General features: G+C 51.3%; 1 protein-coding gene across 2 annotated transcripts; it reads left to right on the top strand.

Moving 5' to 3' along the window:
• On the top strand, window positions 1-24115 carry LOC110335670 (scaffold attachment factor B2). Of its 2 annotated transcripts, none has more exons than XM_029531209.1 (21): window positions 1-357; window positions 1552-1639; window positions 6147-6211; window positions 6288-6491; window positions 7378-7440; window positions 8432-8459; window positions 9326-9968; window positions 10372-10421; window positions 11029-11129; window positions 13768-13917; window positions 13998-14107; window positions 15948-16075; window positions 17383-17474; window positions 17981-18120; window positions 18383-18673; window positions 18981-19118; window positions 19782-19824; window positions 20379-20509; window positions 21340-21452; window positions 21533-21602; window positions 21751-24115. In XM_029531209.1, exons 1-21 carry the CDS (start codon window positions 187-189, stop codon window positions 21893-21895), a joined length of 2964 nt encoding a protein of 987 aa, XP_029387069.1. In that variant the 5' UTR covers window positions 1-186; the 3' UTR covers window positions 21896-24115. The 2 variants fall into 2 exon arrangements, with proteins under 2 accessions (XP_029387069.1, XP_021073623.1); XM_021217964.2 differs by having other exon boundaries at window positions 17984-18120; window positions 21751-24114.
• Window positions 24116-25695: the final 1580 nt, after the last annotated feature.

Here is a 25695-nt window from a genome sequence, read left to right as displayed (position 1 = left end):
GCTGTGGCGTGCGACCTAAGGAGGTACGTCAGGGCTGTGCGCCTGCGCAGCCGCAAAGGGAGGCGGGAGGAAGCGAGTGCGTTTTCCTCTTCGGCAGCGCCATTTTGTACTCCGTCCGAGCCGCCGCAGCCGGTGCCAGCGAGCGTAGGGGGTTCCGGAGTGAGTTGGGAAGTCGCGGAAGCGAGGATGGCGGAACCCGGGACCGGGTCGGGCGATCCCGCCTTTGGCCCGGTCGCCTCGGAGGGTGGGACGCGGCGGCTCAGCGACCTGCGGGTGATCGACCTGAGGGCGGAGCTGAAGAAGCGGAACCTGGATACCGGAGGCAACAAGAGCGTGCTGATGGAGCGGCTGAGGAAGGTGAGGGGACCCGGGTGGCGCCGTGGACCCGGGCACGGAACTGCTCGTGCAGACTCGGTGGGCCTTCCCTCCCCGAGCTCCCGACTTCGGTCTGTGCTGTCAGTCCCCGAAGGAGCCGAGGCTGTGTGACCTTGGCCAGTCGCTGCCCCTCTCTGTGTCTCGCTTCCCAGTTGCCCCGGGGTTTGCAGGAAGCCGGGCCTTGTTGAGTAATAGGGTGGCCCCGGGCACGTTTCCATAATGACCTTGCATCTGCAGTTGTCTTTTCCCCCGCCTCAGTTTTACTCTTTTGGGGAATCTGTCAGGCACCCCCACGGTTGGCTCTGCCCAGTGCCTCTGCACAGACCCAGTTCTGGTCCCCTCGCGCTTCCCTGGCCTTGGAGCCTAGTTGTCATCTCGAGTCAGCGTGAGATGTCACTTAACTCCCCCTAGACAAGAAGTCTTGTCTAGTGCCCTTCAGCTCTTAAAACAAGCTTGCCTCTGTGGAACAGGGTCCTTGAGGGTTAGGTACTTCTGATTGGCTACGAATGGAAGGCGCCAGAATACTTTGAGGGAAAATTTGCCAGCGCTTTCTTCCTCAGCCTATGTTGTTTTTCCTTATCAAAAATCAGTGCCCTCCCCCCTCAAAACTTAATTTTGGAGAGCTGCTGTGGCCCAGTGTGGCCTTGGACTTGTTGTGAAGCCCAGACTAGCCTTGAGCTCTTGTTCTCCTGCCCCCCCCCCCCACTTTCACCTCCAAAATGCTGGAATTAGAGGTTTGCTTTGCTATGGAAGGTCTTTTGAGCGCCTCATTCAGCTCTTTGCCCTGCCTGAATCAAGGCCAGGTTTCCTGCCATCATCCCTGTATTTGATGAAGGAGCACACAAGATAAGCAGTCACCAACCCTGATTTGGGGGTAATACTTGGATTTTATTTTATTTTATTTTATTTTGTCTGTGCTGGGGATTATATCTAGGGCTACAAGGTGCCAGATGGTGTATGACCACAACCTGCTGACACTGATTCTGCAACCCAAGCTTTCAGCCTCCCTTTCTCTAGGTTTTGGGCCTTGAACAGGGAAGGGGAGCTGGCTGCTAGATGTGGGCTGAAGCCAGATTGTGAACACTTGCAACTGCAAAGTTGCTACTTAAAGACCACTTTGTGCCAACCCCTCCTAAAAGATAACTTTATTTAAAAATCCATACTTTTTCCCATCAGGCATTTAAGGAGGAAGGACAAGAACCCGAGGAGGTTGGAATCAGCTGGGGAGCTGCGAGCAAGAGGGCTGTAAAGAGAAACACCAAAGGTAACTAACTGCCCAAAGGCGCTTCATGCTGGGCCAGGGATTGGGTGTCAAGACGCGTAACTGCTCTGTGTATGTGTACTGTGCATACTTAGATGTGCGTGTGTGTGTGTGTGTGTGTGTGTGTGTGTGTGTATGTGTAGGGCAGCCATAGTGTCGCACTGTGTCTTAAGGTTTATTTCTTGTGCGTGCGACTGTGTTCGTGTGTGTGTGTGTGTGTGTGTTTACGTGTTTGCCTACATGTGAATGCACATGTGTTTGGTGCCCACAGAGGTCAGAAGCAGGTCTTGGACCCCTTAGAACTAGAATCAGGAATGGTTACCAGTCTCCATGTGATTCCTGGGAGCTGAAGCCCATCCTGTATGACAGCAGTTAGTGCTCTTTCTTAACTGCTGATCCATCTGTCCAGCCTGTCTACACAGTGATTTGGTGGACTGCTGATCTTCAAACCCCAGCACTAGGATTACAAGTACCCTCATGCCCAGCTCTTCACAGGTGCTGGGATAGAGCCCAGGCCCCCAAGCTCACAACAGGAAATGTTTTGCCATCTGAGCCATCTGCCCATTGCCCTGAAGTCAGGTTTTACCAGTGCCTTCGAGGACAGCTTTTCATCAGCATTCTAGGCTGAGGCAGGATAATGGCCAATTCCAGGTTGGCCTGGCTACATGAGACTCTTAAGGACCAGATATGGTGGTGCATGCCTTTATTCCAGCACTTTGGAGACAGAAGTCGTATCTCTGAGTTTGAGACCAACCTGGTCTACAAAGTGAGTTCTAAGACAACCAGGGCTATGCAGAGAAAACCTGTCTTTTGTTTTTTTGTTTTGTTTTCTCAAGACAGGGTTTCTCTGTGTAGCCCTGGCTGTCATGGAACTCACTCTGTAGACCAGACTGGCCTTGAACTCAGAAATCCACCTGCCTCTGCCTCCCAAGTGCTGGGATTAAAGGCGTTCACCACCACTGCCAGGCGGAGAAAACATGTCCTGAAAAAAACAAAAGACAAAAAAACCCAAGCCAATAACTGAGGGCTAGTGAAAAGGCTCAGCTACCAAAGGTACAAGCTGCTGAGTTTGATCCTTGAGACCAGAAAGAAACAACTGGCTCCCAAAAGTTGACCTTTGTGCTCACAGAGACAGCCATAATCATTTTTTAAAAAGTACTACCCTGGAGGCCTAATATAGAGCCCTGGCTGCTTGTGTTGCAAACACTTGCCTGATACAAGCAGATCAGTGGGCAGCATTGTCAGATGAGCCTGGGGGAGGTCTGGCATGGTCGAGAGGGTGCCTCCTTGGGCAGAGCTGTGCCTGTCTACCTCTGGAGGTGCTCAAGAATGTGGTGTTTGGTGTGATGTGCTAGCCCATGGCTTCCAGGCCAGGCCAGAGGCTCTGTGATGATAGGAATGGGGTTTTAGCCCAGGAGACACTAAGTTAGTGGTTCTCTGAGCACTGCTTTCTGGCAAAGTGGGAAGGAAGAAGTTCAGGAAAGTCACAGTCACTCCCTCTCACAAGTGGGGCTGGCTCAAACAAGGGGTTTGGAGTGGGCAAGTGTTTGCGCAGTGTGCAGAAAGCCCTGCATTTGTTCCAGACCCTCTCAAATGCAGGTGAAATCACTGCACAAAGAATAGTTCTGACCTGTGTAATTCTTGTTGAATTGGCTAATAAATATGTCCCTTGTGCTGATGTTAAACAACCATTGATGCATCCTTTCTACGTCCCATGAAGGTACTGCGCCCACCACAGAGGGCTTGAGTATTCAGAGTCCCACTCTCCGGCTGAACTGCTCTGAGAACCGTAGGGGTTATCTGGTTCTGAGAATTTAACCAGGTCCACCAGGCACTGCCTAGCCATTCATCTATGGTCTTGGCCAGGATTTGGATATTTAGTGAAAGTCTTGAGGATTCTTAAAAGTTGAGGTTTCTTTCTGTATCTGTGGATTGGTGTGCACATATAGGAGGTACAAGGTTAACAGTGGGTTAACCTCAGTTGTTGTCCATGTTATTTCATAGGGTAGATTCTCACTGGCCTGGAGCCTGCTGATTCAGCCTGGCTAGTTGACCATCCACTCTAAGGATCCTCCTGTCTCCACCTCCCCAGCATTTCTCAGATGATATCTACCCTAACTAGTTTTGTGGGTTTGCATTTTATTTAGTGTGTGTATGTGCATGTACACACACATAATAGCACAGTGTAAGCACAGAGGCCAGAGAGGACTATCTAGGAGCCTTTTCTTCCCACTGTGTGTGACCCAGGAATCAGACTTAGGTCGTCAGGCCTGGCAGCAACTGTTTTACCTACTGAGCCCATCTCATACCCCTTTTAACCCCTCCTCCATCCCCCCAACCCCCGCTTTTGTTTTAACATTTTAATAACTGTGGTGACCCACATGAGGTATCAGAGGACAGCTTTATACAGTTGATTCTGTGGGTTGAACTTGGCCATTTGGTTTCAAAGGGAGAGTTGGTAATGTTGGGGATGGCATGCCAGTGGGCAGCTGGATCAGGAAGCTGGATGGTTATGTTTCCATCCATGCACAGGAAGCCAAGAGAACAGAAATGAAGTGAGGCTCTCAGAGCTTCTCACAATGACAGACTTCCTTTAGCAAGGTTCCACCTCTTCCTAAACCAGTAGTTCTCAGTCTGTGGGTCACAACCCTTTCTGATCAAATGATCCTTTCCCAGGGGTTACCTAATACCTAAGACTATTGGAAAACAGGTAATTTACAATTCATAACAGTAGCAAAACTACAGCTACAAACTAGCAATGAAAATAATTGTATGGTTTGGGGTCACCACAACAGGAGAAACGATATTAAAAGGTGACAGCATTGTGAAGGTTATGGACCAGTATCGTATCCTAAAGGACTCATAATCTCCCCACACAGCACAGTGAACTGGACACAAAGTGTCCCAATACCTGGCATCTGTCATTCGAATCTCGCCTGGCAAGGGCTTTTATGCACTGGCCTGGGGCTGCTAATTCAGTGCTCAGCACTTTGTCTGCACCTCCCCAGCCCTGGGATGACAGTGCAGATATTACCACACCCAGCATTTACATGGGTGCTGGGGGACTGAGTTCAGAGTCCATGTTAACCACTGATCAATTTTCCCAGACAACTGTTCTTTTTTTTGACAACTGTTCTTTTAGCAGACGATATTCAGGTTTTGTTTGTGGTTTTAGGACTTTCCCAGTATTCAGTGTTTGGAAGTTGTCTGACGTGTTGGCTGTTGAAACAATAAAACAGAAGGACAGAAGGCCTCCGGATTTGAGGACCCACTGTGTTTACACTGTGGTAGTGTTGAAGTCCTATGTGATGCCAGGGGTGGAGGGTTGAGGAAATGAAGAAGCAACCTGAGCATTGCATGGTAATCATATCCATCAGCAAAGATGGCAACTACAAGAGGCTACACTTGATGCTGCTCCCTCCTCCTTCCAGGTGGCAAGCTTTGAGTAACTCTAAAGAGCTGCCTTCTGTCTTCCTTGGTATAGTAAGACACCCCTGCAGAGTTTGTTTTCTTTCACAAAACCCTTAGTGGTGTTCTGTGTACTGCATATTTGCCCCCAAACAGTTGTGTAGCTGAGGGGGCTCCATCAGCAGAGCTCTTGCCACAGAAACATGAGTGTGGGACTGAGCTCAGATCCCCAGTAACCATGGGAAACCAAGTGTGCATCCATAACCACAGTGGTGGGGAGGTAGGCACAGGAGGGTCCCTTGGGTTTGGTAGTCGACTAGCCAGGCTGATTCAGTTGGCTTCAGGCTGACTGGTGAGGTACAGGTGAGACCCTGTACTAGGAAATAATATGGGTAACAACCGAAGACCCGTTGTTGACTCAGAGCACCCCTGCGCAGCTGTGCATATACCACACAAGACCAGTGCTAAGTTGCAGAGTAAGCATGCAGGCAGGGACCAGAATGCAAGTAGACCCCATCTACAGTCGCAGTGTGTTCAGACAGCACTGCAGGTGCCCCACAGGCTTGCATAGTCCAGCCCAACTAGCAGGGAAGTTTCCATTCTCAAGTGTTTGTTGCCTGGTGTGATGGGGAGGCACAGCTAGGCACAGACCAGCTTAGCTTTTTTTCCCTCTGTTTTTTGAGGTGTTTTGTTTGGGACAAATATGAGCTCTCTTTTTTTTAAAAAAAAGATTTATTTATTATATGTAAGTACACTATAGCTGTCTTCAGACACTCCAGAAGAGGGCGTCAGATCTTGTTACGGATGGTTGTGAGCCACCATGTGGTTGCTGGGATTTGAACTCCGGACCTTCGGAAGAGCGGTCGGGTGCTCTTACCCACTGAGCCATCTCACCAGCCCAAATATGAGCTCTCATAAAGCTATTTTTATGCAAAGTCTGAGCACCTTGCTATGGTGATTGAAGCCTTGGCTTAGACACCCACTGAGACAAGAGTCCCTGCAATATGGGCAAATAGCTAACAACATGGAATTGTATTGTCCCCTGTCAACAAATTGAGGCTGACTCTGGTTTCTAACCCAAATGGCACTATTCTATAACTAGGATCCAAGATGGAGGAGGAGGGCAGCGAGGACAACGGCCTGGAGGAAGATTCCAGAGATGGGCAGGTGTGTTGGGCCTGGGGGCGGCACACCTTCCCATGCCCCAGGGGCTTGGTGACTGACATCCTCACTCCCCTCACAGGATGGGGTTGTGATTCTTCAGAGTTCACAAGACAGGGACACCATGGATACATGTGTGCCAGATGGGATGGAGGCTGAGGATCTCGGTGTGCCCTGCCTGGGGAAGGCCGACACCGTCAACCAGATTCTTCATGCTTTTGATGACAGTAAAGAGTACGTGGCCGCGCAGCTGGGACAGCTTCCAGCTCAGCTCCTGAAGCATGCTGTAGGTAACTTGCAGCCACCTGTGTGCCAGCGGTCCCAGGGGCTCAGCATCATGGCTACCCAGGCCCTGGTAGAAACAGACCCCAATTTTAATCCCTGGTAGGGACTGTGGGCCAGTGGCCACTGCTGTAGCATAGTGCAGGGAGTGCTATGGACTCACAGGAGAGATGGGTGTATGGGTGGCATGAAGGCTGTTCAGGTCACAAGAGCTTTTAACTGCTCTGGAAACACTCAACAGACCAGTCTGTTACCTGGTGGTGCTGCTCTCTGCTCTGAAGACCTGAGGCCAACCCAAATCTCTGCGGGGTGGCTTTGCATGATGCTCACAGCTAGTTGATTCCAGTGGTATTGTGGTTTTGTTCTTGAGGGACTTGCTGAAATTGAGCCTCAACTGAGGTCAGGGAATGTAGGAACATCCAGTGGGTCTTGGGTAAACTGGAGGACCTCTGCTCAGCATACTCTGAGTGTGTGGCCCTGTGGAGGCTCTCTGGGCTGCAGGAATTATCATGGATCCCAGGGTGAAAGGAGAGCAACAACTCCAAGTGGTCCTCTGACACAGACACACACACACACCCGAGCGTGCACACAGCAATAAGTAAGGGTAAACCTGAGGTAGTAGAGCTGGAGTAGCACCTGTTGGGGGTGTGAGTCTCCTGAACTTAGAAATGGCCAGGAAAGTCAATGTCCTCACTCAGCCAGCACACACCCGAGAGCTGCCATGAGCCTCAGCCTGGAGTGAAGGGTGACTGTGCTATCTCTTAGCCGAGCTGACACAGTAATGGGCACTGGTGAGGAGTGGACATAGGTTGTATAGGAAGCTGTGAGGTACAGGCTAAAGAGTTCACAACTCTGGCCTCCATGAAGTCGTGTTCTGATTCATTTGCCAGGTGAATGAGGAGGTCTTCAAGAACACTCTGGAAGCTTCTGTGTCAGACCTTAAAGTAGCTCTGGTGAGTGGAGTCTCCCTGTGGTTCTTGCAGTATATATAGGAGACACTGATGTTCCAGAGGAGACATGCACGTGCGTGTGTGTGTGTGTGTGTGTGTGTGTGTGTGTGTGTGTAGAGCACAGGTATACTGGCTGGTTACCCTGTGGCAGATGCCTGAGGGATAGTTAGGTGAGCACTTGTACCTTGGCTTTACAGTTCCAGGGACTTTAGTCCAAGGTCAGGTGACTTGCTGTATGTCTAAGAGGAGGCAGAATATTATGGCAGTGGGAGAGTATACCAGAGGAGGCTGCTCCCCTTCATAGTGGCAGGGAGCAGAGGGAGGAAAAGACAACAGAGGCCTCTCCTTCCCCGGCCAGTATCTTCCTGTTGTATGTGCACAATCCACCAAAAGAAGGAACCATTGATGGAGCCAGAACCCTGTAGTCCAGTCACCTCTAACCTTACAGTGTAGTACAGATGGTAACTGGAGCCTGAATTTGAAGGCTGGCACATGGGTTGTGGAGGTACTGTGAGGTGGGGCCAAAGGGCCAGGCAGCTGGGTTCTGTAAGTGCCTGGGTGGTTCCCAGAGAAATCCAGGCTTGGAGTTAGAGTTGCTGAGTTCAGTGATGAACTCAGTGTGGTAGTAGCCCTGAAGCAATAAGGGGTAGAGCTTCTGGTGTGCAGAGATGGCCTATGCTGAGGGCTATGAGGTCCCAGGCTGGTGCAGGGAGTACAGCCACTGTCCTGGGTGAGCAGGCAGGCTTCCTCCAGTCCTAAGCTCACTAGGTGAGGTGATCACTACCTAGTCTCTCTGTATCTTTGCCATTAGCTACTTTGTAGAATAGGGTTCAGTTTCAGACCCAGAGGAGTATTTCAGCCTGGTGCACGAGCACTTTTTCAAGGTGTCCTCTGAGAAGCCTGAGTGGATGAGGCCTTGGTGATAGATGTGTGCATGGGATCTTTGGCTGTGTTATTTGGAGTGATGTATACCCTTCTATTCTCTCTCCAACAGGCTGATGAAGAAGCCCCCATGGAACCAGGTACTGCTGAGACAGGCACAACAGTGCAGTTTGCGCCCCTGCTGCTCGCACTTAAGTCCTGTCTGTTCTCAGCTGTGTTATGGTTTCATAAATCACCCCATGGTGGACCATCCCAATCGCACAGGATCAGAGATTGGAAACCCACTGTATCACCAGATCTGTGCGTGTGCTGTGGCAGCCCAAGGCAGTCTTGGGGGCAGATGCGCCACTTGCATCAGGCTATGCAGAGTGGCTATAAGTGGCCACAAGGTGAGGCAGTGAGTCCACACACAAGACAGATCTTGTGATACCTTACCAAGCAAAAGTCATGGGGTTGAGGCAGTTAAGGCAGGCTGAGGCTGTGGTAGGGGACTTACCCCGGAAGCCACCAATGCCAGAAGATAAGCGGGTCTCTGCCAAGATGTTCATCCTCAGCCCCTATGGACTGCCATGTTCCTAAAGGTGAAGAGCGGTTCAGTAGCCTTGGACTATGGTACTGACCGCGCGGAATCCATCAAGCTGAGAGCAGCAAGCTCCTCAGTAAATGGTGACTGCCATGGCTTCAGCACTGTGGACATTGGGAAGGAGGAATGTGCGTGATGGAAGACACAGGCATGACAGAACCTCTGAAGAAAGCTGTGGAAGCTGCACTGTGATTGTAGGGTAGAAGTATGGGGGGGGCCCACCTCTGCCACTAGCGCAGGCTGGGGGTGCCATGGCCGTGGGCGCAGGTAGGGTGCAGGCGCTGTGTAGCGGGTTTTCCAATCTCTGTGTAGCCAGCAGTTCTGTCCGTGTGAGCAGGGCCGCAGCGCCCGAGCCGCAGTTGTGATTGCTTTATTTCCCTGGTGATTAAACCTTGTGCCATTCTATTCCTGTTAAATCCGTAGAAAATGAGAAAATACTCGACATTTTGGGGGAAACTTGTAAATCTGAGCCAGTAAAAGAAGAAGGTTCGGAGCTGGAGCAGCCCTTTGCCCAGGCCACGAGTAGCGTGGGGCCAGACAGGAAGCTGGTGGAGGAAGAGGACCTAATTGAGAGCTGCGGCCACCCGGAAGAGGAAGAGGAAGAAGAAGAAGAGCAGGAAGAGGAGGGAGATTTAGCTTTGGCCAGCAGCAGCAAGTCTGAGTCTCCAAGCACTCAATGTCAGTGGAGCGAGGCAGACGCCCTGTTAGCAGTAGTGAAAAGGGAGCTGGCAGATGCGCCAGGTGGAGGTGGAGATACTCGGCACAGGCGGAAGCGCAAACGAAGGCGGAAGAATCAGGCACAGGCAGAAGCCCTGGGCACAGGCGGAGGCACTGGGATGGACCGCGAGCCTGTAGGGCAAGAGGAGCCAGTTGAACAGAGTAGCACGGCTGCCCAGCTCCCGGAGGCCACCAGCCAGGAGCTGGTGCGAGCGCCCACGGCAGCCCTGAGCCCTGAGCCCCAAGATAGCAAAGACGACGTGAAGAAGTTTGCTTTTGACGCTTGTAATGACGTCCCTGCGCCTCCTAAAGAGTCCTCAGCCAGTGAGGGCGCTGATCAGAAAATGAGGTTTGTTGATTCTCAGTCCTAGACCAGACGCTATCTCCTTTCATTGTCACTAGGACACACATGAGCTGTTAGAGCCTGCAGTCGGCAGCCACACTGCCCAGCTAGCTCCTTCAGGCAGCTCCATGTCTCTGCATATATTTAATGGGTGATTGGTTTTCCCTTACTCAACCTGCCATGGTTGGGTTCTTAAATTGATGACTGGTATCGTCAGCTAAGCTGAATTGCTCTATAGGGATTTGACATTGTATGTGGTCAGATTTTTCAACATAAACTTACAAAAGGTGTCTGTCAGTTTAATGTGAGCCTAATTCCCTGGTAGGTATTCAGCTTGAGCACATTTCTATTGTAAAATTCGTTCACTTTAGCTTTTCTGTGTTGCAGTAACGTTCATTTTTGTCTCTAGCTCTGTTAAGGAAGAACAAGATATAAAGCCAGTCATTAAAGATGAAAAAGGTAGGCCTCCCTTGTTTTGTTGCCATGTGGTAACCCAGGGAGGGGATGGGCTCCAGGCTGCCACATGTGCCAATTGTCCATGCACATGGCACTTCCCTGAACCACTGTCAACATTCTGATTGTTTGTGTGTGTTGTTCTGTGTTGTGCATCATGGTAGACGTCTAGACAGGAACACCTGCTCTGTAAGTGACAAGGAGGCATCTATAAGACCCCTTGAGCCATCTTTCCAAGGCTTCTCTGCCATGGAGGGTGTTACTCTTGATTATTTCTTGAGTGAAGAGCCTGCTGGCTTCATGTAAAGTGCCTGCAGTGTGAGCCCAAAGACTCTTGATTTATCCCTGGTGCCGTGTAGAAAGCTAAACAGATGTGCATCCCTGGAACCACAGTGCTGGGGAGGTGGTGCAGGAGGAGCACAGTTTCACTACTCCACCAATGCAGACAACCGTGAGCTGCAGGTTCATTGTACTGTGTATCGGGAAGTAAGGTAGAAAATTATTTGAGGAAGACCCTTGACCTTCATACTCATGCATGGCAAGGGAATCTTCCAGTTTATGCCCCATGGGGATAGGTCCTGCCGCAATGGCGCTGATAACCTCCTCTCTCCAGGCCGTGCCAGCTGTAGCTCAGGAAGGAACCTGTGGGTCAGTGGGCTGTCCTCCAGCACCCGTGCTGCTGACCTCAAGAGCCTCTTCAGCAAGCATGGGAAGGTAGGGCACCCTACATCTGCCTGCTAGCAAGGTGGGGTTGGAAAGGCATCTAGCTTCCTAGCTTTTAGTCTCCATTTCCTCAGATGTTCATATTTTCTCTTGCTCATGCTGAAGATGGAACCTGGGGCTTAATGCATGCTTGAGATGTGCTCTGTCACTGACTGGACCCACCCTCTTGGTTTGAACATGCGGAAGGCTCTTGTAGCCCTTGGTGGCCTGGAACTCACTGTGCAGACCAGGCTAGTCTAAGACTCAGACCACCACTCCCCGCTCCCCTGCCCTGTCATACTGAGTTCCACATGTGGGACAGCTGTGGTAACAGGCTTGTACTACTACTTGAGGCCTGTGGGAAGAGATGAATTTGTAGAGTGCTCCCCTTTGGCAGTCAGGAAGTCTCCTGGGGTTCATACCCAGTACTACATAAAGTAGATCTCGGCATTCCTAACATGGAGACATGAGAATCAGTTTCATCCTGGGCAACATTGTGCTTAGAGCACCCAGGTTCCAGCAGAGAGTAGATTCATTCTATTTTGGCTCTTCTCAGGACCATGTGAGGACAGTTCCTTCTGCAAAATCCTTTTGAGACTAAAGCCCAGACAACATTATTGTGTGCCAATTATCAAGCTGTTGGACTCTGTATCCTTCAGCCTGAAGCATTGGAAACTTGAACAGGAGACTGGGTCCAATTCTCAAGGGGATACACTTGAGAACTTCCCTCAGGCCCTTGGGGACAGAAGAGACTACCCTGCGATAAATGAGTCTGAGCAGTGGGACACACAGTACTCTGGGCAAGTGCCTGGGCATGGGTGTGGTCACTGCAGAATTCTTCATTATCCCTGGGTACAGGCCTAGCCACCTGTCCCACCCTCAGCGGTTGTCATCCCTACTCCAGGCGGTGTCCCCAGACAGACTCTTAGACCATAGTTAGTTTTGGAGTGTTTGGGGCTACTGTCCATGCACTGTGGTAGGACAGAGGCACTTACACCTTGAGAGCCGGTGAGTGTATGTGTCTGCATAAGTCTCAAGAAGGCCAGAGCATGAGGACCGCAGGGCGAAGGTCAAAGGGTGTTCCCAAGGCTCAGACTAGGGGTGCAGCAGGCCAGTATGGATCTAGACACACACCCTTATCTCCAATATATGAGAAAATGCAGACTCAGAACTGGATGGTGGTGCCCTGACTTAAGTTGTGTTTCAGGACACATGCTTCTTTGTGTTAGATACTTGGTGCCTGGGGTTCTGGAGGGCACATGGTGCCATTCTTCTCTCCCACTTGGGTCCCAGGGCACTATGCCCCCAGGCCCCATCTGTCTGTCTGAATTTCAAACCTTTTGGTGCAATTGTTCTTCTGGTTGTTTGACTCTCTGGATGCTGTTGAGCACATGTGTATGTCTGCAAGGGATGTTCTTGTGCTGGAGTACAGCCCCGGGTTCCAGAGCACAGGGTGCTGCCAGTTCCTGCTTTGCCATGTTCACTTTAGCAGTGATGCTTGACACTAAAGGCTCAGCTCTGCAGCCCATAGCCCCAGGCTCTTCCTGCCCTCAGGCCTCCTCCCTTGTGCTTCTTGACTGAGGAGGGCAGCCTTGCTCTTCAGTGGACAGACACGCCCCGTCCAGCTGCACTTGATTTTTGTCCTTTTTGACTACCCACTGCCTTTTTCTCCCTACATTTTCAGTTCCTTCTCCCTCCCTGTCTTGGAGTGTTTTCAGAGGAACACATTGGGTTTTCTGGGCTCTGCTTTTCTTGCTCCTGTATTAGGGACTCATATTGTAGACCCTCTTGGAACTCTGCAAATCATTGTTTTCATGGGATTGAGGCAGGTGCTAATTCTGTGGCCTTGGACTGGTGCCAAGTTCCCAGCCCTTCCTCACCTCCCCAGCCCCGGTTGGTATTTCCCAGTTCTTTTGTGTCATTCTGGTAGATTCTATTGCACTTTCTGCCATGGTCTCTACTATTCAGTGCTAGTCAGTCTCTTTCAGTTCAGGTGGTTTGGGGGCTCCCTACACCTTCCTTACATACTGGGCTACTTCTTGGCTGAACAGATTCTGGCATCTACCAGGTTTGTCCCATGTTACCTGTGGCTGGGCACAATAACCCCCTGTCCATGTAGGCAGGTGTACCAGCTGCTGGCTGTCCTGTCTGAGCTGTGAGGTCCCTCCTGTATAGCTCCCCATGCTTGAGTCAAGGTACCACCATTCAGTTCACAGCTTCTGCATTTTCTCATGTCACCTGTAACCCACCTAAGTTTCCCTTCCCTGTCCTTGTCCTAGAATCTCCAGGTCTGCAGAATGTCAGCCCTTCCCTATGGTACTGTGGCTGCTGCCTTCAGAGGGCGTAGCAAGGAAACTGGGGCCTGGCAGGGGTCAGGTGCTACTGAGCAGGCACTTTTGGTTATGCAGGGTCTGACTAGGTTTCATATCTATCCATGTGATATTCTACTGGCTCCAAGTACTGTTTGTCACCGTAAAACAAACTGCTCTAACAGGTGAAGCGTCTCTAGAACCCAGAGGTCGACTAACTAGCGCTGAGGGCCGAGGACGACAGCACTTATAGGTGTCTGTTGCTGGGTCTATAGTAAGCCCCGTGGTCTTGGGACAGAGGCCAGATGCATCCTTATGTAGGTGCGTTCTTTCCCTTGGAGGTCATCGGAGCCAAGGTGGTCACCAATGCCCGCAGTCCTGGGGCTCGGTGCTATGGATTTGTGACCATGTCCACATCAGATGAGGCCACCAAATGCATCAGCCACCTGCACAGGACTGAACTACATGGGAGGATGATCTCTGTGGAGAAGGTGAGGTGTCTGTTGGTGTCGGCCCTAGTATTAACAGGGCTGTGTTGCCCCCCCGTCACCACCACCCCTTTACATTCTAGGCCAAGAATGAACCCTCTGAGAAGAAGTCGGCAGACAGGAGAGTGTGTGACCAAAAGGAGAAGGTGCCAGGGCTGGACAGGCCTCACCCTGTGAAGATCAAGACGGAGAAGTACAGTGACGTGGCAGCCCTGTCCTTTGGGGACCCAGTGCCCTTGTACACCCCACTTCCTAGCTGGTAGCCATGGGACGATGTAGTCCTTAGTCAAAGCCTAGAGCCAGACAGATGTTTAGCATTTTTCTTCTTAGCCATGAGAACTTTCCAGACTTGGAAGGGCTTCCTGGGCTAACTCTTAGCCCAAACATGCGCCAGCTTTCCCAGCTTGCAGTGCTGGTTGTCACAGTATGGACTTTGAGCAGGTCATCTGTCCTATCCTGACAGATACCAAGTATTCCCGTTTTTTTTTGTTGTTGTTGTTGTTGTTTTTTTTTTCTTTTCCTTGAAAATATCCCAGTATGTCATGCATCCCTATAGCACCCTGAGATGCCTTAGTAGCTTGGAGCCCAGAGCCTCAGGATTGCTTTTGCCAAAAGACTTGGCTTATGTTTTCAGCAGAAATAGGCATAGACTTGGAGGCAAGTGCCTGACAGTCTCTGTTGTCACCATTGAGGAGATTTTGGCAGGAGGGCTCTGCTGTTGGGTGTCACATGGGTAGTGTCAGTACAAGTGGGGCTGGGCTTTCTATGCAGGTCATTGAGGAACAGGCCTCAGAGTGCTCAAGTCCCATAGTGAGGATGGCAACAACTAGCCATAGCACTGAGAATGTCGGTGTCACTGGGATCAAGCATCAGGTCATGAGGCCAGTGTGGGGGAGGCAGGCTCTGGGGAATACCCAGCAGCTGTCCCCCAAAGCATAAGTGAGGTCACGACTCAATCTAGGGACTCCTGGCTATAGCCATGTGGCCAAGCATGCATGGCAGGTGGCAGGCACAGCATGCAGAGGCTTATTCTAGTGCTGCCATCTTCAGGTATGGTAATAGAAATATGAGTAAATAGATCATGAGTGATACCAAAACTCTTCCATTATATGATACCTGGAAAACCTCTTGGGGCTCGGAATCTCATTAATAAACAAATTTAAGAACAGACATATATGCAAGCCTGAAAGTGTGATGTATAGAGTTTAAAGGGATGTATAGAGTTTAAACAGAATCATTGGAAATCTACAGCTGAGATGCCAAGAGGAAGGAGAATGGGGAAAGAACAAGGGCACCCAGAGCAGAAGGGAGTGTATAAAAAGTTAGTTCAGGCTCTTGGCAGCAGCTGAAAGAGGCAGCTGAGAAGAGAAGAGACAGCAGTGTGCCTCTGTGCCTCTAGCAAATGCAGAAGGCAGATGCAACCCACCCTACAGTACTAGCACTCCATTGAGACGGTGCTTCTGGGGAGATAGAAGGCCATGCCTAGGTAAATCCTGCTTTAGTCTCCCAAAAGGTAGAGAGACAGGCTTACCCACTATGCTTGATTAAAATTATTTTTCTATAAGAGTTTCTATAAAAGTATAAATATTTTTAAGGTGGCTCAGCTAATAAGGTACTTGCCACCAAGCCTGATGGCCAGAGTTTGATTACTAGAATCTGCGTGGTAGAGAAAACCAGTTGTCCTCTGTCTTACATGTGTACATTGTGGGTCTACTCACACATGAAAGCAAACTCTTCGCTGGGAGTGTAGCAAGCCCTGAGTTCTGTCTATAGCATATGAAGAACCAAGTATGATGTTACATACTCATCATCCCAGCATCTAAAGACAGATGGATCAGGAGTTTGAGTCCAGCCTCTGGCTTCATTGAGGAGCTGAGTTTCGGCAGCACTCTGCCCTGATGCTGCCAGCTTTTTATGCTGCCAGCAGGGATCAGGAGTGGTGCAGGCCACAGATCCTCCCTTTTCCTGCTGGGTGGGGCTGTGGTGGCTCCTGTGGAAACCACTGGGAGCTATAGCTGACTTATTTTCAACAGAACCGTAATCAAGAAGGAAGAAAAACTGGAAAGAAAGGAGGAGAAAGGGCCAGAAGACATTAAAAAGGAGAAAGATCAAGATGAGCTCACACCAGGAGCTGCTGGTCATTCTCGAGTCACCAAATCAGGTAAGTAGCATCTTCGATGCTAGTGGAAGAGATGGAGGCCTGATGAGGCTCAGGGTGTCGTGGGCAGGAGGCAGGCAAGAGTCGTCACTTGCCTGGGTCAGCTGCAGACCATGGGATGGAACTGAAGGATCTGTTCTGCGGATCAAGCCCAGTGGCCCTGGTCATCACCCCACTGCTTAGAACTGTTGTCAGAGAGATTGTGATCAAGGCCACCTTGGACAGCCTAGTGAACCCCTGTCACAAAATCAGAGCATCAGATGTACAGCAGGCTGAAAGTGGAGTCCAGTGGTAGGCCCTGTCCACACAGGAGGAAAGGGGGTTTGCTCTACAGCAGAAGCCAGCCCTGGGGCTGGTCATCATTGGACACAGGGTTGTGTGTGCCGTCCAGTTTTTCTGGGTCCTTGTCCTGTGAAGGGTATGGTAGATAACCCTAGAGCACAGGCTGCTCCCAGGGCCAAGGCAGGAAGGACATTTTGGCCAACCCATCTTAAGATGAGGAAAAAGATGATAGTGATAGCCCACATCCTCCTGGGACAGCTCCTGCTGGGTTTGTGAATTTAGTGTGCTGTATTGTGTGTTTTCACTGAACTCTAGTTGCAGCTGGCATTCAAGTGGTTCCTGGTTCTAGGTTCTGGTTCTCGGGGCCAGTGCTGAGCCATCTACCTGGCCCCAGTTCTTGTGTTTATTTCATGCTGTTTGCTTCCATGTTAGAGTGATTGATTGTATTTCCTGTTGTAGAGTTTGCACGGGGCTCTCTGTTTTCATCTTCTGTTGAAACCAGTGGCTCCCTTTCCTAATGTATTGTGCCAGGTGGCTCCTTACCAGCAGCTAGAGACACTCCTCTCAACAACAAAAGCTAAGAGTTTAAAATAAAGCTAAAATCACTGGGCATCTTTAACCCCGGTACTCAGGAGGCAGAGGCAAGCAGATCTCTTGAGTTCAAAGCCAGCCTGGTCTACATAATGAGATCCAGTAACCAGGGCTACACAGAGAAGCTCTGTCTTAAAAAAATGAAATTACAGCTTTTTGTGTGGTGATCCTCTCCAGAGTCACCACCATCTCCCAGTGCTTACAGCCTGGGCAAGGCAGTGCAGCAACGCCAGCCAGCTCCTGGGGGACAAATGGGACGACATGCTTGCCACCCACGCACTGAGGAAATGTGCCCATTGCTGGGAGATACATTCATCAGGGACACACTTGTTATGGTTTGCAAGGCAGAAACAGCATTGATAACTGAAGAGGGCTGTGGAGACAAGGCTGAGGTATAGAGTGCCCGTGTGCTCATCATGGCTGTGCTTTCCCTGCAGGAAGCAGAGGCATGGAGCGTACAGTCGTGATGGACAAGTCCAAGGGCGAGCCCGTCATCAGTGTGAAAGCCACAAGCAGGTCAAAGGACAGAGTAAGCATTGTCAGGCAGATGTCTGAATTTGGGCCAGCCTGGTCTGCAGAGAGTTCCAGGACAACCAGAGCTACTCAGAGAAACCCCCGTCTACAAACAAAAGTACCACAGGTTCAGAAGAATCTTAGTCTAAGCATGAGGTACACCCTCCCTTTGACCTGGAAGGTCTGGGTTGGCTCTGGTCTGATGTTGGATTTTTGGCAGGGACTCTGCTGCAATCTGTATCCTAGGCTGGCTTTGAAATTTTAATCCTGCTGCACTTCCAAGTGCTGATGTTACTAGTGCCCATCCCCCAAGCAGTTCTGTAAGATTTAGAATAGCCTGACTTTAGATGTCCTGTGGCACCTGTCACTACTCTTTGGTGAATACTGAAAAGCCTAGTACTTGGGATCTAGGCAGGCTGGCTGTGACGCCTCAGAGAGACCCTGACCTTCTGCACTGTGCTGCGGCTGCTGTTGGAGCCACAGCACCCTGTCTGTTTGGTTCTCACTTTTTATTCTTGTCAGCAGAGCTCCAAAAGTCAAGACCGAAAGTCAGAGGGCAGGGAGAAGAGAGACATATTGTCATTCGACAAGATCAAGGAGCAGCGGGAGCGGGAGCGCCAGAGGCAGAGGGAGCGTGAAATCCGGGAGACAGAGCGACGACGGTGAGCAGGGTTCTAGTGGTAACCTGCCATGGATCCTGTCTGCTTGGAAGTAGTTCCTAGTACCATCAGATAATGTGAGGGTAGTGACCCTCACATGGCAGAGAAAACCAAGGCCTTGGCTGTACTTGGACCTTTGGCCTCTGCAGACTCTGGTGGGAGGGCAGGGACTCAGCCAAGACCTCTGGAATCTGGACAGGAGGCCAGAGGCTGAGCATGGGTAGCACTCAGGCCACCAACTGAGGCTCCAGCCACCTGTGTTCAGGGAGCGGGAGCAGCGAGAGCGGGAGCAGCGTCTGGATGCCTTCCAGGAGCGTCGGGAGAAGGCTCGCTTGCAGAGAGAGCGGATGCAGCTCCAGTGCCAGCGGCAGCGGTTGGAGCGGGAGAGGCTGGAGAGGGAGCGGCTAGAGCGGGAGAGAATGAGAGTGGAGCGTGAAAGGCGCAAGGAACAGCAGCGCATTATGCGTGAGCGTGAGGAGCTGCGGAGGCAGCAAGAACAGCTGCGTGCTGAGCAGGAACGGCGGGCACTGCGCAGACCCTACGACCTGGATGCTAGGTGAGCACCAATACCAGTCCTGCCCTCCTCTCCCCAGTTGGCTTGTGGTGCTGTTTGTTGGCCAGCACCTCGTGTTGCCCGGCCACTCGGAGAGGCTTGAGGATCCACTGTTGTGCTCATGCAAGTGTTCTTGCTGACAGTCAGCTCCCAACAGCCTGCCTCTGTCCTGAGGTACCCTTGGCAACTGTGGGATGCTGCTGCTGCTGCTGCTGCTGCTGCTGCTGCTGCTGCTGCTGCTGCTGCTGCTGCTGCTGCTGCTGCTGCTACTGCCACCTTGAATTAAGTATTTTTGCAAAATGCAAACCAGGAGAGACGATGGCTACTGGCCAGAAGGGAAGCGTGCAGCCATGGAGGACAGATACCGAGACTTTCCACGGCCAGATCACCGCTTCCATGACTTTGATCACCGGGATCGTGGCCATTACCAGGAGCATGTCATAGACAGGTGAGCATGTTCCCCTGCACCAGCTCCAGCTCCCCAGACATTATCTAGTGCATGGTGATGAGTCCCTGTGCTCTCTGTGAAGAGTTCATTGCTTCTGGGACCTCCACAGGACAGCCACAAGTGGCACTGGGGAATACCAGGTCTAACACCAGGTGGACCCACACCAGGCACCCTGTGCCTAACTCTTAGTATCCACATGGTGGCTCCACTGTCCTCGAATGTCTCCCAGTGGACCCTTGGTTTAGGTAGGACAGCCTAGCCTTCATATGCTGGAGGAGGAATCAGGTTGTAATGGGGGCGGGGTCACTGACATTGAACTCTCTGGCTGGACCTGCCTTCCCCCAACTGTAGTCCCTTTTTTTCCCCAAGGACTTCCTCAGACTCCCCAGACTATCTGTATTTCAAGCTATCTTAACCCTGTGCTTTGATGGGAATGTGTGGCAAAGCCTGCCTGGGGCACCTCCTAGACAGTCTCTCGGTTTCTCACTTGTCCTGGTTTCCACCTCCAGAGGAAAGCCTTCCACCCACCATTGCCATCCCTGGTGCTGTGTCCTAGCGTATAGCCAGTGCTTAGGGAAAAGCCAGATCTTGTCCCCAAGGGAGACTTCTGCTTCTACCCCCACACCTGCACACTGCCATACCAGTGCCCTGTTCCCTTTGCAGGAGGGATGGGTCCAGAACCAGAGTGGAGGAGCGGGATGGGCAGGTAAGTCAGAGTAGCCACCAGTAACCCCGCTGTAAGGTGGGGGAGAGGTGCTACTCCATTCTGAGTCTCATCTAATAAAGACTCAGCTTGGGAAACTGTATTGCAGTGGCAGCTTTACAGCCCTGTGGGGACTGTGGGCAGTCGGCCATAGGCTTTGCCCCATCTGATTTAGCTGGTTGCTAGGGTTCTGACAACACACCGTGGCCCAAGTCTCCAAGGAGGAGGTGGGGTCCTTCAGGATGAGCTTGGATCAAGACAGGGATTTAGAAGTAGATATCTCCTGGTGCCCCCAGAGCATGTTTCCTCATCACCTGTCAGGAAGGCTGGCCTTGAATTACCAAGAGAGCCCTGGTGGTTTATGAACAGGCTGAGCTACCATGTTCAGCCCATGCCATCCCCTGCAGAGCCACCTCTTAGGCATGCTTGCCATCCAGCCTTGTAGCACTTCTAGGCGACACGGGCTTTAGCTCAGTGTGAGGCATGATAGAATACAGAAGCCAAGCACTGTGTGTGGGGAGACCCAGGACCCATGCTCTGTCTTGTGTGCCTTGCAGTACTACCCAGATGACCAGCACAGCCATGAAAGGCTCCTGGAGCACCATGCTTGGGATGCCCGAGATGGCTGGCATGGCTACAGCTCTGACAAGAAGTTGAATGAAAGCCAAGGGCTGCCCCCTCCCCCCAGGTAAGTATTCTATATAGGGGGAACCTGAGATGGGTTTCTGGGGTGCTCTCAGAGGGAACCTGTGAAAGCACCTGCTATCCCTGGCTACACCATAGAGACTATGATGGCAGGTGTGAACTTTGTCCCTGTTCCGTGGATGGCAACAGGGTGTGAATCTCCACTGTCAATGCATTGACAGGCAGTAGGAGCACTCGTGGTTAGGTGGTTTGAGGTGGAACACAGGCCGGCTTCCACACGGTCCTCCTGCCTTAGCCTCCCAGCACTTTCCTTGTTCCCTGTTTCATACTGTCTGCTGCCAGCTCCTAACTCCAGCCTGGATTATACTGCTCTCATTTGGAAAGCACACACCACCAGCAGCCTGCTTCACTCACAAGTCCACCACCGTGGCTTTGCAAGCACGTACGGAGAAACGCACACATACACTTAATCTCAGTGAGCACCGTGTCCTTGAAACCCTTCCATGCTGTGGTGTGTTTGGAGGCAGTGTTCCTGTCTACTGTTGAATTTCACACTGTGGACATTCCCATTTTCTACCCATCAGGCAGTAAAGCAAGGAGTTATGTGCTCCCTTTCAGCTGTGGATCATGTTGCCAGCACATGCCCATGTGTTTGTGTCAGCATGTTTCCAGTAGTGGGTAGGCCCAAGGGTGGACCACTATGACTTCTTGTGGCCCTACTGTGTGGCTGCCTTAGTGGGAGATTGTTCTTCCCCTACCTGGTGTTCTCATTGTCCACCCCTGGTCACAGTCTGATTTTGAAAATGTCCTAGAGTTGGGCTCACATCTTTGGTGTACCTGGGGCAGCCATTTGTCACCTTGTATTTGGCAAAGGGTCAGCCGAGAGTGGGCGGAGCACAGCTCACAGTTGGAGGAGCAGCAGGTTCCTGTCTGGCACAGTGCTGTGGACACAAACATGACGGGCCATGAACACATACGGTGGCGAGGTACCAAGGGGTTGTAAGGGATGGGTGAACGCCAGGCCTACCGTGCGGGCAGAGTCCACAGAGCTGTCTCTCTCCTGCAGGTGCTGAGCGGGGCCTTGCAGGAGGACCTGGGCATGGGCATGTGGCAGCAGGCCGGGGTGGCATGGCTGGGTAAGAAGGTTTCAGCGTCTGCTACTGCCTTTCTTCCCTCTACATGTGTGTACCCTGGTTGGGCTGGCATCCTGAGGGAGCTGTACAGAGCCCTGTGCTCTGTGAGGTGGCAGGCATGGCCCTTGCAAACTATCTGCCTTTGTTCTAGGCAAGGCAGCTTTGCACACGGTGGACATTCCCAGGGCTATATTGTGCCCAGTGGTAGACTGGAAAGTGGTGGCATGGCCAGCCAGGACCAGGGTGGCCGAGTCCCCAACCCCCACCCTCACCCCCACTTCAACCGCCGCTACTGAACTGCTCTGGACCAAACCCTGCTGCTGCAAGTAGGCAGAGAGAGACTGCAACTCCAGCCACCTCCCACTTGTGGCACCGCTAGCCGTCACAGGTTCTGCCAAGTGTCGATGTGAACTCACTCTCCTGGTGTTTCTAATAAACTCAGTCCTGTTCTGCTGTTCGTAAGACAAGGTTTCTGCTGCCAGGCATTCTGCGTCCCTCCGACCCATTCCACCCTACCCTGTTTTGTGGCTGCAGCTCTGTCCTGCCCTTGGCCCATGCTCAGGGTCCAGGTCTTCTGCCCCACATCTCAGACATGGCGGCGCTGGAATCAAAGTTCAGAGGCAGTGGTGGTAGAGGCAGCTGCAGAGCCGCCAGCTGCCCTTTCTCCAGGACCAGTACAGAAGCCCGAGCTGCTTTCCCTAGCAGCCTCCTTGAAAGGCCACAGCCTGATGGTGCAGGCACTATGTACCTTCTCAAGCAGTGTCGTTGACCAGGCTCTGCCAGCGGAATAACCCATCTTTAGATTTGTTCCTCCCCGTTTGAGCACAGGTTCAGGAGTGAGAGCATCCAAACCCTTGTGGCTATGGCACTGGTGACGTCTTACATGGTGAGAGGTCTTTGCATGGTGACTGACAGTCTAATTGGTTATTTTTTAGTACTTGACCCTACCACTAGCTAGCTATGAAGTCAGAGTCCTTTAAGCCACAAGTTTGGTACCCAAACCAGTCTTCGGCCATCTCAGAGGCCAGGATACCATCTGTCCTCTTGATGTCTATCCACCAGTGCTGAGTGGCACCAAACCTGCCTCTCTGCATATCTCAGTCTGCCAGAGCCCACCTTGCCACCAGCACTTCAGTCAACTGAGTCTCCTTTCCCTCGGGCTCTGGTCATGTGGGCACTCTGCATCCCTCCATCAGGCAGGCTTGGCCTGACAAGGTCTGTCTCCAGGGCTGTATTTGATCTGACAGAATGGCAAGGCTAGCCTCGGCTTAGCAGGTCGGACTGAGCATGTCAGCAGTTCCAGTGCTAGAGGGTGTTAGCAGTTCACGTGTCATCCCACCACCAAGGCTGAGATAAAACTAGTTCAGGCTAGCCTGGGCTATGTAAGAAGACTCTACTTCAAAACCAGACAGGACATTGTACTTCAAGGACATAATGCTCAGTGGAATGAGCCAGACACTACTGGGCCCACTACCAGAACATCCCCGAAGTTCTCAGCCACAGAAAGGAAGTGGCATTGTGGGTGCTGGGAGGTGGGAGAGGATACAATTAGTGTGAAAAGTGGGCGTAGCTTTGTTGTGCTGAGATGGAATCTTCAGGAGATGGATGGCGGGCATGGCCACCCAGCCTTGAGAATGAGCTTTCTACCCTCAAGCAGTGTCCTAAAAAGGCTAAGGTGGTAAGTTTGGGGTAGTGTTTTAAGGGGACTAACCTCTTTGGGCTGGCTGTCCTCAAATGCACATTTCTGCCCTCCAGTGTTTGCCACTGTACCTGTCCTGCTTGCTGGAGGGCTTCTTATACTGCAGAAAAGGTTTATAGTGCCTAGGGTGCAGCAGAAAACTGTGACTGCTGTGACTGCTTCCTGTATCCAGGTTCCAAATCCTGTCTACTTGCCCATTCCTGTGGCCCGCATCTTCTCAGATGCAAGAATTAGGATCCAGAGTGGGCATTTTGCCTGTGTGACCTTGTACAATCCACTTTAAGACACCTGACCACCAGGTGTGGTGGGTAGGCCTTAGATCAAGACCATCCTGGACAACCTAGCAAGTTCCAGGACAAGAAAACGAAATCTGATGGCAGTGCTTAGGTCAGTCACACCAGCAGTCCCTGTGGCTGATGACACATGGAAATGCTATTCTGGTAACCCAGGCAGGTATAGCTACATTCTTCGGGGACACCAGAATTACCTAACACTGGTTCTCAGGGTTCTCACTTCCCAGGTGATCCCTGCTTCTCCTCAGACATGCTAGGACCCCTCATGGGACAAGCATTAAGGAACCTGCACTTACTGTGGACACTGTGGTTCTTTATGGAACTTCTGTGACCTGTATCCCCTTGCTCCTGGTCCCAGTTCTCTCAGGCCTGTCCCTTTCCAGATTACCTGCCTGTCCCCTACCCCTGACCATGCTCCCATCCTTAGGTTACATTTTTCTTATTAAAACAAAGTTTACCACCCAGCTGAAAAAGTTTTACATACATACTTTTCCCACCCCTCAGATCCTCCCCGACCCTTCAGACTTACTTTTTTTGTTTTGTTTGTTTGTTTGTTTTCAAGACAGGGTTTCTCTGTGTAGCCCTGGCTGTCCTGGAACTCACTCTGTAGACCAGGCTGGCTTCGAACTCAGAAATCTGCCTGCCTCTGCCTCCCGAGTGCTGGACGCCCAGCTCCCTTGAAACTTTTTTGCTTTTCTTCTTTCTTTTCCTTTCCTTTCTTTTCTCTTTTCTTTTCTGTTCTTTAATGTTCTTTTCTATTTTTAGTAGCACACACACAGAAAAACCACAAAGGTGGAAACAAAAATATAGACGTAAACAAGATTTTTAAGAATGCTCCCAAGCAAAGAAAAGTGTGTACAAAAATACCAGAGTTCTTTTTGTGTTGGCCAGCTATGGAGCCTGACCTGAAGTGTTGCTTAATAAACCCAGGGCCCTTCAATGGAGAAAGCTGATTTTCCTTCGTCTGGTGTCAATTAGACATAGCTTCTTGGTTAGTGGTGGGAGTGCCAGCCCTTCTCAGCAGTGGAGCCCTGTCTTCCTTTAACCTGTGCGTTCTGCTAGTTTTGCTGAGTTCCTGTCAGACCTGTTGTGTCTGGAAGACACTGCTCCTTGGAGATTTTTCCCACCTTCTCTTTCTCATAGCGCCCTGAGCCCTGGGTTGTGATGGAGAGATCACATTTGTGCCTGAGGTTTCCCTTTCTGCATTTTCCAGCTGTGGGTCTCGTAGTTCTTGACAACAATGGGAGGAACCTTCTGTGACGGCCTACCAAGGCTCTGACCTCTGAGGGTTTTCTTAAATTAGCATGAAGCAGCTCTTACCCTGATGACACCATCATTTGGAAAGGCAGGAGGGCTGTTGGTTCCAGGCCAGCTTGAACTGTGCAGCTCACCTTGTCCAAGTAATCTTGTTAGCAATCTTGAAAATAAGGCCCTTGTCTCTGGCCCCTGGGGCACCGCTCCCTATGGTGGCATTAAGTGCTAAGGCCACCAAGTGTCTTATCTCTTCTAGACCCATCACACCCACTTCATGGGGACTGAGAAACCATTAGGTGCCGGCGAAATGACGTGAGCTCTGTAGCAGACTCCTAGGAGGCACTGGTCATTTTCCCAGGCATAAGTGAACATTCAGAGTCCTCTGGGATAAAACCAGTAGAGTGACTTTCATGGTGTCTCCAGTGTCTTGTCCTTAGGTCACCAGAGTGAGCAGGCAGGGAGCCCCTGCCCTGAGCTGGAGTTTCCTGAGAAAGGGAAACCCAGGCCCAAGTGCTCCCCTCTGGTTCCCACTTTCTGTCATTCACTTCCAAATGCTTCTTGTGCACTTGGGGACATGTCAGTGACTTGGACTCCTGGAGAGAACCAGCTGCAACAGCATATATAGGAATCCCAAGGAGAGAGGACTGGAAGGATGTCGTGGGCAGAAATGTGTAAGAAGGATGCAAACTCTGGCCTGAAGGCTCGAGGTACCCACAGCAGGCTTTAGGCCTGGAGGGGAGACACTGAAGGGATTCCAATGTCTCTGTGGTGTCACCTTGCTAGGAAATTCAAACCTTAATGTCACTGTCAGGGACCCAGCAGGGAGGAGGGAAGTTGAGCTCACGGCCCT

This window comes from Mus pahari, chromosome 18 (assembly GCF_900095145.1).
Source record: "Mus pahari chromosome 18, PAHARI_EIJ_v1.1, whole genome shotgun sequence".
Lineage (NCBI taxonomy): Eukaryota > Metazoa > Chordata > Mammalia > Rodentia > Muridae > Mus > Mus pahari.
This window is presented reverse-complemented; position numbering and strand designations above follow the sequence as displayed.